The sequence below is a fragment of the Mirounga angustirostris genome, unplaced genomic scaffold (genome assembly GCF_029215605.1).
Source record: "Mirounga angustirostris isolate CCGP_5_RB_7025 unplaced genomic scaffold, mMirAng1.0.hap1 SCAF_7, whole genome shotgun sequence".
NCBI lineage: Eukaryota > Metazoa > Chordata > Mammalia > Carnivora > Phocidae > Mirounga > Mirounga angustirostris.
The window spans coordinates 55798304-55819642 of NW_026991715.1; the positions used below are offsets into that span (position 1 = coordinate 55798304).

A 21339-nucleotide genomic window follows, 5' to 3' on the forward strand; every position below is an offset into this window, starting at 1 on the left:
CCAAGATTCAAACCCTAGTGTGGCATGTTAACAGTGTTAGAATATTTGGGAGGGATTCATGGAGGTAAAAGGTTTGGGTTGGGCCATCTTCATAGAGCCTGGGTGTCTATGGCTTCATGGGGCAGCCAATCTGGGGTGTAAGTGAGATTTGTGTGTGGAAGTGGTGATTGATGGGTTATATGAGTATGAACAATATTGTGGAAGGTTCTGGATGCCCATTGCGGAGCTTGTACTTCATCTGATAGGCACCAGAGGGTAAGGTTTGTTCTTGACCAGGGGAGTAAAATGATGGAAATAATTTTGACTATTTAACCTGGCATCAATATCCAAAATGGGTTAGAAGTAGGAAGGACATTATGCAGCTGACCACATAGCAGACTATTTTGGAATATTCTGGCAGGGAGAGGTGAAAGGAAGGGCTTGCTAGATTATAGTGAGAACAAAGAAGAGATGCGAGGGAGACAGAGTGCCAGTAGTGACTATTTGGTGAATGAAGGAGTGTGGGGAATGAGGATGGGAGAGAAATCAGAAATGGTCTAGGATTTTAAGCCTGAGGGGTGGTACTGTCTTTAACACAACTAGTAATATAGTAAGGGCGGACTAGTTAGGGCCTCATATATGGAGAAATGCTTGAAACAGTGATGTGAGGGAAGTCATGGAGGGAGCAGTTCTCCTCCTAGAGAAGACCTACAGGAGTGGAGAAGTGTTGATAGGTAGTCTTCAGAGATTGTGAGGTAAACGGGATGACCCTAGTTCTGTAGAGTTTCAGAAATCAGTGTAGGACAAATGGGTGAAAATTGGGGGAGGCACATTTTACTTTAAAATAAGGAATTCCAAGTATCAACATGGGGAGATTCACCTCTAGTAGCTGATCTGATCTTCCACACAGTTCGGCAAAGTAGAAACTACCATCCCATTTTTTACTCATAAGTAAACTGAGGCCTTGAAGCAAACAGCTTTAAAAATGTAGAGCCAAGGTGTGCTAGTGATTTTCCTTTTGTGGTTTAATTTGTTTTTCAGATTTAAAAATTTCAAAACATAAAACTTAAACTGTTAAATTTAAGTTCAAATTAAATACAACTTAAAATTTAAAAACGTAAACATTTTAAAAAATGACCACGTGTCTTATTTATACATTTTAATATAGGTCAGAGGAGTATTTTTAAAAACTTGAAGACCTTTTTTTTTTAATCACTCCTTGCAGTTCCACATTATAACCAATATGAACAGTTCTCTATACTCTGCATTTTTCTCAGTCATCATATAAAATATATGATTTTCATTATTAAGATGAAACCACACAATAGATGTGATTTGGTAAAATACCTTTTTAAGATATGCTGTACTTTGATGTATGTAGATGTAGAATTGTTGGGACTTCATATATTTTCAGAATCTGAGAATTTTATCAACTGATGGAAATTCTCCAAAAGCCTCTTTAAGTATTATTTATCCTCTGTTGTTTTTTTCTTAGTGTGGAACTTCTATAAAATGTATACTGGACTTTATCATTCCAGATTTCGTGTTTCTTAACATCTTTCATATTTTTCACCTTTTCTGACTCTGTGCTGTATTCTGGGTAATTTCTTAAGATCAAAATTCCAGCTCACTGATTATTTCCTGACTTTCCTTTCTTTGCTACTTAACCTGTTTAGTGAATTTTCAAACACTCAACCTATTACTTTCTGAAGTTCTATTTGGGTCTTAGTCAAAGCAGCCTGGTCCTTGTCAAGTCAGCCAGGAGCAAATCATATTCTGTTCATAAGTTATTTTTTAGAATCTTTATTTAAACATATTTACATTGCAGAATGTTTGGTTAGTCTATTACTTGAATTTCTGAGGGTCTAATTTTACTGTTTTATTGTCTTTCTCATGATCAGTAGCTTTGTCAACTGTCTCAAGATTTTGCATTGTAAGCCTATGACTAATGACACGTCAACTGTGGGAGTCTTATAATTCAGAGTTAACTCTAAGTGCATGCATACCCATAAATGGGACTATCTTGTATGTAAACTTTGCAGTTGAAGATGTCCAAAGAACATCATTTCTCCTCCTTAGCAAAGGCTTGGACTGAAACAGAAAAGTTCCTTCTCTTTTCCTTTTGCTACATCATAATATTGTATTTGACTAAAGGTGTAGCCCTTTGCTGTACGTCTCATACAGGAGTTTCAGTTCCAATACTCAACCACACGTGGATCTGTAACTTTGTCTCTTGCTCTCAATGGCCATTAAGATCCAGTCATCTTGGCTGAGACCAGCATAACTTTTCAGGGTAAAGATTCTCAGTAGGTGATCACAATGATTTTTTGATGGGTCTTAAAGGATTTGTGGAAGGCTCCCTTACTGAGAGTTCAACTACACATTTGAATTAATTGTTAAAAATAGTCTAGCTAATATTTTAAACAATAGGGTCCTCAAGTTATTTAATCCATCATATAGACAGAGAGGAAGTTTAGATTTAAAAACATCTAACAAGTCTTTGTGAACTTGTAAGAACAAGCTTACCCTGCTCATTCCTGTCAGGATTAATGCCTTTCCCATGTTCTCTGCCAGCACCCGATACTTCTCTTTACTCTAATGTTACATGGTAACATTACATGGTATGACATGGTATTAGCTGTTTCATTGTGTGCTTTCTCCAGTAAACTAGGAGTTCCCTAGGGCAAGGACCCTGGCTTATTCACATTAGAATATTAGTGCTGGGGCGCCTGGGTGGCTCAGTCGTTAAGTGTCTGCCTTCAGTTCAGGTCATGATCCCAGGGTCCTGGGATCGAGCCCTGCATCGGGCTCCCTGCTCAGCGGGAAGCCTGCTTCTCCCTCTCCCACTCCCTCTGCTTGTGTTCCCTCTCTTGCTGTGTCTCTCTCTGTCAAATAAATAAATGAAATCTTAAAAAAAAAAAAAAAAGAAGACTAGTGCTGACCATAGGACAGAAGGGAGGGGGACATAGAAATAGGAAAATTTGAACACATCAGTGAAGAGGGAACTACTGTGGGTACCAAGTCCTTTAGCTATCTGGAATTAATGGGACTCAGATCACAGGAGGAGAGATGGATCAGGTAATATGGGCAGGGCCAGAAAGAAAGCATTCTAAAGGCCTCATCTATGGCTAGTTGATTACAAAATAGGGAAAGATATCTTCTGTTCAGAGTAGCATCCTAGAGATGGAGAAAAGTGGGAAGAACTACAGTGGTTCTTCAACAACTGATAGAGTTAGAGGAAGTGGAATCAGGAGAGCATACCAGGGTGTGAGCTCATGACTAATGTGGACAATGAGTGTAGTCTGGAATTGGTGTCAGTCATACTGCCAATCATAACTACTTAACTGGGGGGCACCTGGGTGGCTCAGTCAGTTAAGCGTCGGCCTTTGGCTCAGGTCATGATCCTGGGGTACTGGGATCGAGTCCCACTCCCTGCTCAGTGGGAAGCCTGCTTCTCCTTCTCCCTCTGCCTGCTGCTCCCCCTGCTTGTGCTCTCTCTCTCTGCCTCTCATGAATAAATAAATAAAATCTTAAAAAAAATATAACTACTTGACTGGGCTCATTTCATACCTGGGTTTTTTTTGTATGTTATCTGTATTCTACTAAATGCCCTGTGAACTCAGCCAAAATGAAGTTTTCCCCATAAATGTAATCTAACTTTTTAGGCCACACACCTAGACAAAACTGTGATGTATACAGGTACCTGTGTAATACACAGGATGGGAACTGCATATTTCCTCTAATTTGGCTAATAGACCTACTTGCCCCAAGCTGTGTGTCCTGCTTTCCTTCCATATTCCCATCAGTTAATGTTCTGGGTCAAGTTATGGCCTACTGGTAGGGAAGATCGAGACTTCACAGTCCTCACTATTATCCTATGAACCTGGATTATATTACTCAGTTAGTGACCTTGCACCTAGAGGAGAATATGAACATAGAGAACTAGCAGATGAGAGGTAAGTCTGTTACATGTTTGTGTGTGCATATGTGTGTATGTTGGAGTTGAGATGAACTAAATGTAGTCTTGTCGATGAGAAGTCCTAATGTGAGAAGTACCAATTAAGCACTGACCATATATTTGGCATTGTCTTTGTCTGTTTGGGCTGCTGTAACAAAATACCACAGACGGGGTGGCTTATAAACAAAAATTTATTTTTTATAGTCTAGAGGCTGGAAGTCCAAGTTCAGGGTGACTGCAGGGGCTGCATGAGGGCCCTCTTCTGGGTCAGAGGCTTCTCATTGCATGTTCTAGTGGCAGAAGGGGCTAGGGAGTTCTGTGTTGTTGTTGTCTTTTTTCTATAAGGTACCAATGCCATTTATGGGGGCTCCACCCTCCTAACCTAAGCACCTCTCAAAGCTCCCACCTACTCATACCATTCCCTGGGGGTTAGGATTTCAACATGAATTTTAGGGGGGAGGCAAACACTCAGACCACAGCAGGTATGTACACAGAGCCTTATTCTTTAGTGTCTCCTGGTGAGAAAGGTTTTATTTTTTTTATTTCTTTGGTTTCTCTTGGTGAGAAAAAATAAAACCTTTTACCCCAACAGAATCAATGTGGAATTAGATATTAAGATTTTTTCCACAGTAATTTTGAAATACTGAGGCCTAGCATTTCTATTGAAAAAGAATATTAATATATATATTATAAAGTATGAGTTGGGTAATTTCTAATTTAAACAAAAATATCTAGGAATTTTAATGGTAGACACAGAAAGAAAGTTGTTAATTCCGGGCAATTACAGTAGAGATAGTATTATGTAGTATATGGTTTTCTAGAATGTAGGAACTGTCCTGTGAGGAATGCCCTTTCTGGAGGAGACTTTTTGAAGATGGCTAGCTTCTTTGAGGAAAAGGCATACCAAAGCCATTAGAAGCAAAATTAAAAATCTGTCCAAATGGCCAAGAAGGACATGGGACAATTCTGCAGTTACGCAGGACTGTCCTTGTTGTAGGACATTGAACATCCCCGGCCACTTGGCACCCAGTGCCAGTATCTGTTCTCCCCGGCACTTCTGATACTCTGGTTTCTTTCCTTCATCCTTGCAAGCACCTTCTCCCAACTGAGAAGAAAGGAAAAAAAAAAAAAGCAACCCCCAAAAAAGAAAACAACCCCCAAACCCCAGACCCGACCTTCCCTTCCCTTCCCTTCCCTTCCCTTCCCTTCCCTTCCTGATTTTATTTATTTATTTGACAGAGAGCAGGAGAGCGTAAGTAGGGGGAGAGAGAGAAGCACGCCCCCCCCCCGAGCAGGGAGCCCGATGCGGGGCTCGATCCCAGGACCCCGAGATCATGACCTGAGCCGAAGGCAGACGCCCAACCGACTGAGCCACCCAGACGCCCCTGACATTGCTTTCAGTGTCTCTCGCCTGAATGATAGCAATGGTGTCCTGATTACAGAATCCCTCCTCCACCTACTGGCACAGTGGCCGCTTGAAAACACAATTCAGATCACATCCTTCTTGTGCTTAAAACTACTCAGTGGCTTGAAGTTCATATTCCTTAGTGAGGTGTATCCTTGGGACACTGAACAAGTTTGCATCCTTCTGTCCCACCACCACCCCATAAACTTTCAAGAGCTCTGGAGGTGTTCGCTCCTCCTTGAACAACACTTTTATACTTAATGCAGTCATGCCTATTATTTCTTGCACTTGAAATGTCCTCCCATTTCATCGTGTACCTGGTGAATGTCTGTTGTCTATCTCTGTGATTCTCAACAGAGATCTGTGGTGCCATTTGGGGTGGAATGACTCTTTATGTAGGGTTGGCCTGGCATTGTAGACATGGAGCATCCATGGTTCCCAGGTGCTGAATGCCAGTAGCAGGTCCCTCTCCTCTTCTGTTTTTTCCCCATCTCACCAACCCCATCGTTTGAGAACCTGAAAAGATGCCCTGCCCCATTTCTAAATGTCTTTTGGGATAGAGTATATTGAAGGCTCAGCTTAGGCTCCATCTCCTTGGGGAGCCGTGCCAATGCCTCAGCTACTGACAGATGAGAGTATTTCTGCCTCCTGATCCCTAGGAGCTTTATTTGACCCTTGGTATTGTCTTTTCCTTAGGTGATTTACTGACTTCATTTCAATAGGTAAGCCCTTTCTTGTCAAATAGATTGACATGTACCTGAAGGGAGACACACTTTTTTTTCCCCCCCAGTAATAAGCATATAGGAAGTTCTGAGTAAATGTGCTGAACTAAATTAAACATTTAGAGACTAGTCCTATTTCTTTTTTTTCTTTTTCTTTTCCCTCCCTCCCTCCCTCCTTCCCTCCCTTCCTCCCTTCCTGAGAGAAAGCGCATGTGTGGAGCAGTTGGGGCAGAGGGAAAGAATCCCAAGCCGACTTCATGCTGAGCAGGAAGTCTGATGCTGGGCTCAGTGTCACAACCCTGAGACTATGACCTGAGCTAAAATCAAGAGTTGGAGGCTCAACTGACTGAGCCACCCAGGTACCCCAAGACTCATCTTATTTCTAAGGCTAAGCCGCCTTTCCTTTAATCTTTGCTTTAAGGCATAATTCTAAATGTTAAATGATCATTCTAGAGTTTCTCCAGGTTTTACACATGTGTCCACTAGTTTTTTTTTTTTTTTTAATAGAGCATGAGAGGGGGGAGGGTCAGAGGGAGAAGCAGATTCCCTGCTGAGCAGGTAGCCCGATGCGGGACTCCATCCTGGGACTCCAGGATCATGACGTGAGCCGAAGGCAGTCACCCAGCCAACTGAGCCACCCAGGTGCCCTGTCCACTAGTTTTATTGTCTAGAATTGGGTCTACTAATTTAGCTATACCAGTTTTAAAATGTCTTAATTTTTATTGTTGAGTTGGCACATAATGTTAGACTAGTTACAGGTGTACTACATAGAGATTGAACAGTTCTGTACCTTATGCAGTGCTTACCGTAAGTGTATTCACCATACATTAATATAATATCGACTGTATTCTTGGAGCTATAGTTTTCATCTCCATGACTTGTTCTATAGCTGGAAACTTGTACCTCTTAATCATTCCCTTCACGTATTTTGCTTCTTCCTCTACCCCTCTGACAGCCACCAGTTTATTGTTCTCTGTATTTGTCTTTTTTATTTTTTTAGATTCCACATAAGTGAAATCATGTGGTTATATATTGTATTTCTACACCACAGTAAGCTAGAGAAAAGAAAATGTTAAAAAAAATAAGGCAGAGAAAATAACTTCCGAACACTGACTATATGTATCGAAGAAAAATCCATCGATAAATAGACCGAAGCAATTCAAACTTATGTTGTCCAAGGGTCAGTGTATTTCCTTGCTTTATAAAAGTGAGTGGAAAATTAAAGAATAGAAATGAGAAGCTGGCAAAAAAGCAAGGGTCTGATAACTCTGATAAGGTCATTTGTCCAAGTAGAGAATTATCAGTACCAATGAAATCCTCACTAAACTTGTTTGTGTATGTTGTTAGGCAGAAAAAGCAAAAGTAAAGCACATTGTCAGAAAAGCTGGAGTGTATTTTGTTAAATTCTGACCAAATTCTGCAGTTAGTGTTACTAAATCTCTGGCAAGGGACCCTCTGCTCCTGAAAGTCTGTTCTCTTTTGTCACAGATTCGGTGTGTTTTAGGGATGGATTATGTATAAAAGTCTTATTTTTTGTGCTAGTCCTCCACCCCCATTCCATTTAGAACTCACTTCCACTTCATGCTTGCCCCACACTATTATATTCTGTCAGGTCAGTGCTATTACTCCTTAAAACTTGTAGCTTTTCATGGATGTAGATCTTATCCAAACCAGATTGTGAGTTCATCAGTGATAGGGGTGGGTAGGGTGTTATATATTTTAATCTTTCGCATGACAGCCTCCCTGGTGCTTGGCATGAAGTAGGTGACAGCAAATTGACTTGTGGACATGATAGAGGGATTGACAACTTGATAGGTTGTATCTCTCCCAAGATGCCGAGTGATAGAGCTTTGCACTGATGATGAAGGATACACTGAACAGATCACTAGCGTAAGTGAGATGGTTAAGGGGTTGTTTTAATTGATTTATAAAAGGCTTTGTATGCAAATACAGCCTACAAAATACAAGTGAGTGTGACAGCTTTGGTGGGACTTTTTATTTTTTTAATTGTCAATTAGCCCGCAAATAGTACATCATTAGTTTTTGATGTAGCGTTCAACGATTCATTAGTTGCGTATAACACCCTGTGCTCATCATTGGAGGGACATTTTGTTAGGAGCTAGCTCACACTCCTCTTTGTACTTCACAGATGTTCTCTCATTTAGGCTGCACCATTTCAGACTGTCTCCCCTTCTTCCTCGGCTGCACTCTGTTCCTCCACTTGAAGCTGCTCAACCCTGTGTAACTCAGGTAGATAACACCAGTCTGAGGCCATTCTGTAGACACCACTGTGTATTTAACAGGCTTATTTCTCATATGCTCTCTTCTTACCCGTTTCCATTGTGCCAGGACTGAGGCTTTTCCTTAGACTTGGCCTTATCTCCCTGTTGTTGATGTGTTCTTTTCTCCTTCTCCAGTTAGCAGAACAGTTGTGAAACACAGTTAGAATTCTATGCTCCTAGGTTTGTTTACAGAGCTGAGAATCAACATTTCCAAGGGAAGGTTTCAAACCCGAGATGGCAATAGAGTTGTCCCAGTGGTAATGGCTCCTTTGAGTTTTCAGACCGTAGGGGCAATATTCAGCTCTGTAAAAGTCACATATATCTGGTATAATACCATTCAGAATTCTTGATGCTTGGAGCTTCCTCTGGGCTGGGGTGAGGCTGAGCTGGGTGGACCCATTTCAGATGTGTCTGGCCCCAGCTAGTGCTGAGTCATTTTGATCAGTCTAACGTTTAGAGGTCATTCAAAATATTCAAATGCTTAAAAAGCCCTTTAGCTGAGCTTAATAATTGCAGCTAGCCTTTGAGTGCTTGTGACAGGCACCAAGTATTTTCTGTTGTTAGCGTCAAATCTCAGTCCTCACAGAAATCTTAGGAGACAGGCACTCTTACTATTACTGCTGACAGATGAGAGACTGCCTCAGAGAGGAGAAATAATGGGCCTGAATCACACATTTGGAAGAGGGCAGAGCTGGTGTTCATGGGCAGCCTGCTCCTGAGACGTTACTCCTATGAGGTGTTTGCTGCTTTTCAGCCAAGCAAATTGCTATCTTTGAGACCATAGTTATGTTCCAAAAGGCCCCCTTGTGCTGAGGCTGAGGAGAGCTTGGGCTGGACAGATCTGATGGGCTGGACTCACACGCCAGTTTGGCCACTTCCGGCGGTTTGATCTCAGCGAAGTGGTGCAATTTTGCTAAGCTTTTTTTTTTTTTTTACTCCTGTAAAGTGGAGCTGGTAACACTGGATGTCCTCTTACCGGGGGAGAGCAGGTGTCAGGGAGGTGCCTAAAGTGAATCTCGTTAAAATGGGGACCAAGATCTTATAGGAAAGAGTGGTGGAAAAAAGATTTGCCTGGGGTTCTGCTTTCTTGAAAATGAAACCGGAATTAGGAAAATGAGTATCGTTTATAGAACGATATTTGATTTCTGTGGCTAGCAGGCAGCAGAGCATCATGGGTACGAGTCCAGGCTCTCGAAGCAGGCAGCTGGAGTATCTGGCCTGCTGTGTTTGGTGGGATGCTAGTGCAAGTGTAGTTTTCACCTGCTAATTCTTACTCTTAGGAGGAACATGAAGTGTGTGTCTGTGGGGGGAAAGTGAGGGGGAGAGAGAGTGATGGTGGGGGGATTATGACTTTTTCTGACAAAATTGATGCTATTACATTTGATTTTCAAGGCACTAGTATGAGGGTTTTTTTTTTCTTTTTAAGATTTGTTTTAGAGAGCAGGAGAGAGAGCAGGGGGAGGAGCAGAGGGTGAAGGAGAGAGAGAATCTCAAGCAGACTCCATGCTGAGTGTGGAGCCCCACGCGGGGCTCAATCTCACAGTCCTGAGATCATGACGTGACCTGAACTGAAATCAGGAGTCTGATGCTTAATCGGCTGAGCCACCCAGGTGCCTCAAGGAGTTATTATTTATTTATTTATTTATTTATTTATTTATTTAAAGATTTTATTTATTTATTCATGAGAGACAGAGAAAGAGAAGCAGAGGGAGAAGCAGGCTCCCAAGGAGCAGAGAGCCCGATGCGGGACTCCATCCCAGGACCCTGGGATCATGACCTGAGCCGAAGGCAGACGCTTAACCATCTGAGCCACCCAGGCGCCCCTCAAGGAGTTATTTTTATTAGAAATACTTAAGAAGTTCTTCTATTTTCTCATAGGGTAGGGAGGAGAACGTACTCTTCTTCCTTTAATACTGAACTTATCTTTAAGCCTTTATCTCATTATGATCACTTTTTCACTTGTTAATGGATCTCTGCCACATTCTCATTGATCAGCGATTTCATGATTTGAGGAGTTTCCCAATACTCAAAAATATTATTCTCAATTGTATTTAACTTTATTTCATCCTTAAAAAAAAAATTTCCAATTTTATCTTAGGGTGATAGGTATTTTATTTATGATATCCTGTAACCACATCAAGACCAAAACAAACACTATAAAACATCTGACATACAAGGGGGATTGCCTGGAGAATAGATGGCAGTGTTAAGAAGGGGAGGTGAGGTGAAGAAAAAATGTGGGAGGGAGTTGCTCCTCATCTTCCAAGGGGTCAGTTGATTTAACAGTTACTTTTAGGTTTAGGTAACTTTTGCTTCAGTGTAACCTTGTAAATAAAGATTCGGGTGAGTAAGACCTCCTACATGTTACTCTCAGGGCTGCTGTGAGGATTCTCTAAGATGTTTGTAAAATACTTAGCATGGTGCCTAAACACAGTAGCCTTCCAAATGTAGTTCCTAATAGTATTAATAAATATTTGACCATTATTTGTTAATAGGTCTTGTAAGAGGTATACAAGCCAAGGATTTTGGGCGTGTTCAAAGAAAAATTAAAGTCATGGGTTTTATATGGAGAAACCCAGAATTCCATAAAGTCAAGAACAATTAATTTTCTGTATAAGTTGAATGTTATATTTTCTTTTATTTTTAATTTGGAATATTCTCTTCACCTGTTAAATGGTCTAATTTTTATTAGAAGTAACTAGCAAATGATGTCACTGGAATATTAAGTATTCTTTCTAATATGTGTGAAATACTGAAGATTTTGCATCTTGATGTTCTTTTCACAAGATTTTCCCCCCTCTGAAGTAAACTTAAAAATGGTGGCTGTGTACCCTAAATCATTCTTTGGTGTCTGCCAGAAACACTAGAAATCCTTTGGCCTTAAGTTTTTCAAGAAACATTTTTGAAAAATAAAAACAAAAAAAACTACTTGAGCCTGAGAATTTTTGAAATTGCAGACGGAGAAGTTAAGCTTTGGGAAATGAAGTGTAGAGCATAACATTTCTGTAGTGAAAAGCTAGTGTGTGTACAATGTGGGCAGTTATATTCTTGCCTGGGAAGTACAAAATGGTTTTGTTATTAAACTTGACGTAAAAGGTGGCACGGCATGATTTAGTCATGCATCTGTGCAAGTGAGTGCAGATCTTGCGAGGGATCATTTTTAGAAAAATTCAAATGAGAATATTGTTTTTTATACCTATATCCATTTGAAGTTACATTATTTTATTGAGTATATAATACACTTGCCACAAATTATTCTCTCTCCAACTCAACCAAGAAATTCTGAGAGCGATTTTTAGAAGGTTTGGGACCAAGGCTGATAATTGTGGGGACTTTAGTTTTAGTTTATTTTTAAAAGGAGTGAAATGTAGTTTCTTTCAAGAACTAAACAGTTGCTGTTCAAATGGTTGTTCAATGTCTGTACTGAAAAAGGGCAAAAGATAGAGTAGGCAGGATAATGAAATTGGAGTTCTTCAATATGTAAGGTGAAGTAGAAAGGGCATGTTGTCTAGCCCTTGATGTTTACCTTTTGGCTGAGATCATAGTATGATGCAGATTGGAAACCCTCACGTGATGTAGTTGGCATCATAATGATGGAAAAGTGTAGAGAAACTGGATCCTTTGTAGCTTTAAAGTGGTGTGATACTGCCTTCTGCCCTGCGGTACAACTCCCATGCACCTTTGTGCTAGGTAAGCCTAGAATCCAGCTCTGGTGCCCTGGGCACACTCCACAGCTCGTTCCTTATCCTACTAAGCCTGCGTGGAAACCACTGGGAAGACTACCCACTGCCTGATAAGTGGGGAGAAAGGCTTATTTAATAGGAGCAGATCTGCCAAATGTTGTACCCTTAGAAGTAAAAACAACCCCCCCCCAAAAAAACCTGTGTATCCTTATTGTGTTTATTTGTAAATTGTACTACGGCAACAGTGTATTATCTAAAACCTACCCCAAATTTAAAAAGCTATGAAGATGGGTGCCTGGGTGGCTTAGTTGGTTAAGCGACTGCCTTTGGCTCAGGTCATGATCCTGGAGTCCCAGGATCGAGTCCCGCATCGGGCTCCCTGCTCGGCAGGGAGTCTGCTTCTCCCTCTGACCCTCCCCCCTCTCATGCGCTCTCTCTCATTCTCTCTCTCTCAAATAAATAAATAAAATCTTTAAAAAAAAAAAAAGCTATGAAGATTAGGGACACCTGGATGGCTCACTCCATTGTGTCTGCCTTCTGCTCAAGTCATATCGAGTCCTGCATCGGGCTCCTTGCTTGACGAGGAGCCTGCTTCTCCCTCTGCCCTGCTGCTCCCCCTGCTTATACTCTCTCTCTGACAAATAAATAAAATCTTAAAAAAAAAAAAAAAGCTACGAAGATTGTTATTCATAACCTTTTTGTTCTCATTAAAAACATTGATATATAATAATGTCAGTGAAAGTAATAAGACACATGGATCATTATTTTGTTTAGTAATACTCTGTGACACTTCAGTTTGGGTGTCTGGTTCAAAGCACTTTTACTTTGAAATTGGATTTAATGTGTGTCATAGCTGAATCAGATAACCTCTTTATGATACATTTTAATGGAAGTACAGTGTTATACTTAAAAATCAGGGGATTTATGTTTTACTCCCGTCCACCAATTACATGAGTTTCCTAATGTTTAAAAGTGACCGCAAACTCCCATCTCCCCTGATGTCACTCAGTCCTCCTATAACTTAGAACTTGTCACATTTTTAAAATAGAAAACCCATGAAATATTTGTTTTGAAAGATTTATGTAGATTTGAAAGCTTTTTTATTTTCCAAGAATTTAAAGCCTGCAGATTTGAGGGCTTTACTAGGTTGCAAGCTTTAATTACTGCAACAAAGTCACCAAGCAATGGTAACATGTATTAATACTCTTTTTCAAAATGTTGTGATGGCATGTACTATCTATAACCTGAATTTCCTTTGAAATATTTTTCACTTACTAAAATATCACCCCTCTCTTGATGGAACAGGCTATTTATTTGGAAAAATGAATGTTTTTAAAGACATGTCATAAATAGCCACTTTTCTTAGAAAAACCAGAACCTTCTATTTTGGAAAGAGAAAATTATGTAGTCCATGTTTAAGTTTGACAGCTTTTTAAAGTACTTTGCCACAGTATAACCAATACACCTCAGTGTGGTGTATGGATTTTTATGATCCTTTCCCAGCTCATGGCAGAAATTGAAAAGATTGGACCAGGTTTGAAATTCTTTTTTTCCCTTAATTTGAGGGTATAATTGGCTTTATTCAACTGAAATTCTTCCTGCTATAAAATTAACCATGATTGATGTACTGTGGAACTCTGTGGGCTTTCAGTTTCAAGTTCATTACAGTATCTTTCCTTTGGATGACACAGTGAATGAATTTCACTCATGGTGCTTTTCAAGCTTCTTATCCAAGCAGCTGCCCTACCAGTGATTGTAGTTGAATGCTTTTCCCATAGAACATTACTTTTTTTCCAAGACTTTTTTTTTATTCATTTGAGAGAGAGAGAGCGTGCACCAGTGATAACACGAGCAGGGTAGGGGGCTAAGGGGAGAGGGAGAAGCAGACTCCTCGCTGAACAGGGCGCCTGATGTGGGGCTCAATCCCAGGACCCTGGGATCATGACCTGAGCTGAAGTCAGATGCCTAACCGACTGAGCCACCCAGATGCCCCTACAACATTACTTTTTATTAAAGAAGTAATTTAGAGGTGGCTAAGTCGGTTAAGCGTCTGCCTTCAGCTCAGGTCATGATCCCAGGGTCCTGGGCTCGAGCCCCGCATTGGGCTCCCTGCTCCGTGGGGAGCCTGCTTCTCCCTCTCCTGCTCCACCTGCTTGTGTTACCTCTCTCGCTGTCTCTCTCTCTGTTAAAAAAATAAATAAAGAAGTAATTCAGTCTTCAGATTAAGTCCATATTCTCATCAAAAGTGATTTCTTTTAGATGTATCATCAGACAAGGTGTAAAAAGCTGAGTAAGGGAAAACATCTGTACTTTTATGTGTATGGCACACCTGTTACACAGCTTGGTGTGTGCTAAGATTTATTAGAATATTCGATAGTGTTCAAAGTTTTGCTCACAAAGGAATACATTTTGGTTTTACTATATTCTGTGTATTTCATTCCTTTTTAAACCATACTTACTGTAGAATACACTTCTTTTTTTTTTTAAAGATTTTATTTATTTATTCATGAGAGATAGAGAGAGAGGCAGAGGGAGAAGCAGGCTCCCCGCAGAGCTGGGAGCCCGATGCGGGACTCGATGCGGGACTCGATCCCAGGACCCTGGGATCATGACCTGAGCTGAAGGCAGACGCTTAACCGACTGAGCCACCCAGGCGCCCCTGTAGAATACACTTCTTTTGCTATTAAGTAGAAATTTTAAAAAGATCTGACTTTATCAAGTTTAGTGAAATTTTTTTGACGGATCAAAATTGTACAGCATGATTGTAAACATCGGGAAAAAAATTGCTGATACCTTGAAGCCCAGTATAAATTTAGGGTAGGAGGTCATGGTGTATGCTATTGGGTATACTTTCATATTTTAAACATACTTGATGGATGATTTTTTGGGAGGGCTATCTATTTGTTCTTAGATTAGTCATTTTTATTTTGTAGTGGGGTTGATGAGTAATTCATATTTAGGAATGAGAGTCTCATTTGTCATATTCTTATTAGCATTATTTTTAATTTGAAGTTTCCTTCCTAGAATCCTTAAGCCATTCATCTAGTTTATGAGGTTAGTTTCATTAAGAATTGATTATAATACATAAGCACGTTTAAGTAGGTCTACATAAACTGCCACAGGGCACAATGTGTTGAAAATGAGCTTGTTAGACCTTTGGTCTTCCCTGAAGATGACTTAGGAAATATACCTTGTGACCTAGGAGGGTGCCAGTTGCAGCATGTATATGAAGTATTAATGAAACTGAAGTTGAAGGTTTTTATAAAAATAGAACTTAGAGTATTTTCCTTTTTGCCTAGTGTTTACTTTGGTTATTACTGTACTAAATGTCACAATTCAGGTTGCTATATGCCCTACCAGATGTCCCCAAGGTACTACAGCTGGAGTTTGGCCTGGGACCCAGAGGCAGAACTTGGGTGGTGGTTGGGTCTCACTGTTTGACCCTTTCAGAATTCTCATGCAGCCTACTCTTCACTTTGTCTTTAGGTATTTCTTGTTGAGCTCAGGTTTTTGAGGGCTGGACCACTTCCTGATCATCTTTGTCTAATGGTTGGCCCCTTGTAGGTGGTTAGTGAACCCCTTTTGGAATGAAGCTAGCTATTTTTTTTTTTCCACACTGAGCTTTAAGCTGGTTACTGGGTGTGTGTTTTATTTTTTATTTTTTTTTAAGATTTTATTTATGTATATGACAGAGAGAGACAGCAAGAACAGGAACACAAGCAGGGGGAGTGGGAGAGGGAGAAGCAGGCTTCCCGCTGAGCAGGGAGCCCAATGCGGGGCTCGATCCCAGGACCCTGGGATCACGACCTGAGCCGAAGGCAGACGCTTAACGACTGAGCCACCCAGGCGCCCCTGGGTGTGTGTTTTAACGGAGCAGGCATACCCAGAGGCAGATGGGTTGGATCCAACTGGTGGAGAGGTTGGTAACGGTGGAGTACCTACTCGCCGTGTAAGCATGAGACTGAAATCTTTGGCCTTCTGGATGAGAGGCAAAGAACTGTCTTGTCACTGAGGTCTCCAGCCTCATTTGGACCAAGGTCGATTCTAACCTCTGAGGAGCCTATTATTCCAGGAGTTAACTAAGGCAAAATTTCGGACAGGTTTATGTTGACTTTCTTGGCTTCTTGAAATATTTAAAATATTTCTTTTTTGAAGCCATCAGTAGGATAATGTCTGGGGTTGATAGGTTTTCCTTATGTGTAGAAATTAATGTGAAAGAAGAAATGGGGAGGGTATTTTATACAGATAGAATGTCTTTCCTGTCGCTCATGATTTTGTGTCTGCAGTTTTCCTATCAGTGGTTCTTCCTCCCTGGTTGTTGATAACTGCAGGGCAGGACACAGTGGTGCTGGTTGGTTATTGTGCCTCCTGTAATAACAGTGCTCATTCATTATTTTCTTTGCAGATGCAGAAGCCATGGAGTTGAGCTGCAGTGAAGTACCTCTTTATGTAAGTCCCTACGCACTGGACTTCAGCTCTAAGTGGCCCTTTCTAACACTCAAAACCTATGTGACTGGGGAGAGATGTTTGGCTCACTGTTGAGTTGAGGCTTTAAAAAAAAAATAGTGTTACTGTCTCACATGGACACTGATTGGCTCTTGGTTCTAAGGTCTGGGTTTTAATGATATTTCCCTGAGGAGCTTTATTTAAACTGTATAACTTCTGGACCCAGAAATACCCATTTCATTCATGTGAATGATTTTTGAACATTGTATTTTAAGATATCCTGATAATATTCAAGAATATCTTCTCTGTGTGTCTTTTTTGGGGTAAGGTTTAGTGACATTTGTGTCAGCTAAAATGAAATAGGAGTTCAAAGGGCAAAGTGCTGGGGCATCCATAGAATAGGTGGGGATTGGGGTGACAGAGATGCTCAGTGAGATGCTTGGTCAGTTGTGCCTTCTGCATTGAGGGAGGAAGGATTCTGTTCTTGAGAACAATTGCTGGGTGTAACAGGAAAGTGAATGGATGGTCTCTTCACATGTAAAATGGCATATGGCTTCATCTTCCCTCCTTAGTTTGGGCAAAACCTCTTTCCTTGGAATCTGACTGAGTTGGTGGGGGTGGGGTGGGCATGGATGGGTATATGTGGGAACTGGTTTCAGGTGACCTTTGATTCTTCAGTGCATGGAGTTCAGCCAGAATACTGCATCTAGACTAAGAATATGAATTCAATTTAGGTTAATCCTTAATAGAATGAAGTATAGGAACTAGAACAAACTTAATTAGAATCTTCAATTAAAATCTATTCATTTCCCCTTACCACACTTCACTATACAGATAGCCCACCTTCCCTCCCTCTCCCCCTACCCATCCCCCCACCTTATACATCCCCCACTCTATTCTCTGCAGAAAAAGTAAATGAAAATGAATGGATGTCAGAATAATGAAAGAGGTGCCTCCTGGGTTACCCAATGGTCTGTAGTACTCTTCCTAGGTTACGACATGCAGGTCATAAACTGTCTGTAGGCTGTTGGGCTCTGCTCAGCCATAATTAAAGATGAAGATGGTCCAAGGCTAAACTGTAAATAGCTCCTAAGTTTCCCTTTTTTTTTTTTTTCCCCTTTTGGGTATCTTCCTCCTCCTCAGCTCTACTTATTCTGTCCTGCTCTCCTACCTCAAATCCCACAAACCTAATCAAGATAATAAATCTTGTAGTTGATCAACATCCTATAGTATAGCAGTTTTGATTCCTACCTATTCGATTATGATCAGACTAGAGAGTCAGTACAAATAGCCTAAGGAAAGAAGGGACTTAAAAAGCAAAAGCAAAAATATTTTTTTTCAAATTATCAAACAGTATATACTAACTAGAATAAAATGAGATACATGAAAGGTGTTAAGAAGACATTACTCAGAATCTCATCCCCAGTAGATGTTATATTAAAATAATTCTTTGTCAATTCTAAGGTGCAGTTTTTCCCTCCCTCATTTTAACATCTCTGAAATTGAGATGTTCTTATATCCGCTGTGCGTTCTGGCAGATGTCATGTTGTAGTTACTACCTATGCATGTCTGTCCTTGGTTGTAATGGTCATATGGTTGTCACTTAAGATTACTTGTGACAAAATTAGTTGTGATTGTTGGTGATACGTGAATTAAATGCTTTCAAGATGTTTCTACCAGGATTTGTCATTAAAAAGCTAAGCTACTGTGAACACACAGTAACATGGAAGATGGGGAAATAGCAGCATGATACATGATAAAATTGGTCTCAATTTAGCAGTTCTTGCAGTGAGTATAAAATAAAATTCAATTGTGTCATAATTGGTAATTTTTTAGTGGATTATAAAGTGGAAATTTTAAATGATCTTAGATGAAATGCATTATGTATTTTTATGTTTGATATGACTCTTACTCGATATATATATCATATATATCACATATATACACATATGTGTATATCAGGTTACACACACACACATATATATGTTGTAACCTGATTTTTCCCCCCCCACTTAAAATTTTATGTCAGTATTACAAACTGATCTCGGCCAATTTGTGTACTTGGGCACATGCAGTGAGAGGTCAGAGGGGACACATTATAATGAAAATAAGACTTAAACCAATTTTTACCAAATTAGTAACATGTAAATAGAGCACACATAAGAACTATAGTAAAACTTGTTTCTATATTTTGGGGCGGGCCTCCCCTCTGCTTTTCTGTGTTCAGAAGTTTGATAAATATTTACTTCTAGCTTCTAGTTTACAAAATCTGGTTTGTAAATATTTAATTTTTAAAATTCATATTTATATTTCATATAAGATTGGAAATACCAAGAAAAAACCCCATGTTTAATCCTGTCATCAATATAAACACTGTTGATATTTTTGTGTTTTTTCAGAGTTGTATTTATATTTGTGTTGAATTTTATTGACATTAAGGCATTAATTATTAAGGCATTTATTTAGATGATGTTTTCTTTGACTGCAATATATATAAAAATATATATTACTATGTGTATAATCATATATATTTAAAGATTTTATCTTTTTAAGTAATCTCTACACCCAACACGGGGCTTGAACTCATGGTCCTGAGATCAAGAGTCACAGGCTCTACTGACTGAGTCAGCCAGGTGCCCCTCAGCTGCAATATATTGGATGTCTTTATTCTGATACTTTTATGTACTAACAATCCTATTTGTTATGATTTGTTCTTTTAGAACTGGCAAGTATATAATGAAGGTAAAACCCAAATAAAACTAGAGATTTTAAAGGGCCTATAACAAATTACAAAATAATAATTGTATGCTAATGAAAAATCTTATTAAGATGGGCTTTAAAAATATTAATTGCAAGATTTATTTCATGGAGGATTAAATCACATAAATGGAGTCATAATTATGAGGAAAAATTTGATAGAAATTATTCCCAACTTTGACCCACCCTCCACAAAAAGGCACCTTGTTCAGGTGAGTTTGTTGTTGTTCCTTTGATTATAAACTGTTTTGCCATCAGAATTCATTTTTAAAATTCAAAGGTCTTTGCTTCTTGGTCACTAAAGAGAATCCTTACTAAAAATGGTAGAGTGTTCATTTATCAGTTCCAGCAGGTTTTTGGTGGTCTTTAGGGTATTCTTTATATCGTATCTTGTCATCTGCAAATAGTGAACCTTTTACTTCTTCCTTACCAATTTGGATGACTTTCTTTCTTTTTCCTGTCTGATTTCTGTGGCTAGGACTTCCAGTACTATGTTGAATAAAAGTGGTGAGAGTGGACATCCTTGTCTTGTTCCTGACCTTAGGAGAAAAACTATCAGTTTTTTGCCATTGAGTATGATGTTAGCTGTGGCTTTTTCATATAAGGCCTTTATTATGTTGAGGGATGTTCCTCTAAACCCACTTTATTGAGGGTTTGTGTCATGAATGTTGTACTTTCAAATACCATATGATTTCACTCATGTGGAATTGAAGGAATGAAACAAATGAACAAAGAAGACAAGAGACAAGCCAAAAAACAAATTCTTAAGTACAGAGAACAAACTGATGTTTACGAGTGGGGGGGGGGGAGGGCGAAGGCTTGGCATTGGTGAGATAAGAGAAGATCATGAGTACATTTACCACGATGAGTACTGCATAATGTATTGAGTTGTTGAATCACTATATTGTACATCTAAAACTAATACAGCACTGTAATGTTAACTATATTAGAATTAAAATTTTTTAAAAAGATGGTGGAAAGATATCTCTATACCTATAGAAAATCTATGGATGTAAGTACTCTTGTTTTCCTCATGCATTTTGTTTGGATCCATGAAGAAAGCTTTCATGTTTCTTTTTAAAGTTTTATTCTTTTAGGTCTTTCACTATTGTTTTCTCTTTCCAAACAGCTGCCATTTCAAGGACTGTTTTTTGTCCTTTCTGTGGTCTGAATTCTAGAAGCATTTTTTCTGTTCTTTTTTTTTTTTAAAGATTTATTTAGAGAGCACACACACGTGTGCGAGCTTGTGCAAGCAGGGGGAGGGACAGAGGGCTAGGGAGAGAGAGAATCCCCAAGCCGACTCCCCGCTGAGTGTGGAACCTGGTTCCAGGCTCTATCCCAGGACCCTGAGATCGTGACGGGAGCCAAAATCAAGAGCCGGCCATCTAACCAACTGAGCCGCCCAGGCGCCCCCAATACTTTTTATTTTCTACTTAAGTTTTCTGTATTGTTGAGTCTCTTTATCTTTTTGCCAGGACAATTTTAGTTTCCATTACTTCATTTTTAGTTTCTATGTATGTAGTATTTTCAAATCATGGCCTGTTTCTTATGCCCATATAGTTTCATAATCTTGTGTATTTTATTGTGTGCACAAAGAAAGGACATAAAATATTTTTTTTGTATCTCAGGAATTTGTTTCAGAGGGTGTTAAAATTTCTGATTCTGTCTGGTGTGCTGTAGAACTTTATAGTTTTTTGGTAAACATTTCCGCTTGCTTAACTTTAGGAAGGAGGCAGTCTTAGTGTTGGAGATGCAGGGATATTCCTCAGTTCAGCCACAGACTCATTCTAATTTTTCAAATGAACAATGGAGGTCCACTGAGTTGCTATTGCAGGAAAAGAGAAACACTGCACTGTGATAAGGTTAGAGAAGAAGCAGGGGTTGGTGACTGGTAGCCAAGAGTTTTATATTGATTTGTAGACCGTGGGGATGTGAGCCTTGCAAATCCAATTTTCAGCCTCTGAGCAGCTTCCTGTATCTGTGCTCTAAGGGGCACTAAAGGAGCCCCTTTGGAAGACCAGGCTGTTTGCTCATGATAGAAAAAATAGTAGACATATGCAATCTGGTTTGAGGTCTAGGCTTATTATTTGTTTTTTATTTTTATTTA

General features: G+C 39.7%; 1 protein-coding gene across 11 annotated transcripts in view; it reads left to right on the plus strand.

Annotated features, from left to right (window-relative positions):
• ARHGEF28 (Rho guanine nucleotide exchange factor 28) overlaps positions 1-21339 on the plus strand; it is a 314565-nt gene that overhangs the window by 52847 nt on the left and 240379 nt on the right. For 10 of the 11 annotated variants that reach the window (XR_010413099.1, XM_045896431.3, XM_064596234.1 and 7 more), the window contains exon 2: positions 16435-16478. Coding sequence is in view for 8 of the 11 variants with exons in the window: in XM_045896431.3 (XP_045752387.2) it covers positions 16435-16478 (44 nt within the window). In the remaining 3 variants the exon portion in view is untranslated. Of the gene's footprint in view, positions 1-16434; positions 16479-21339 lie in introns of those variants that run through there. The other variant, XM_064596236.1, reaches the window with a different exon arrangement.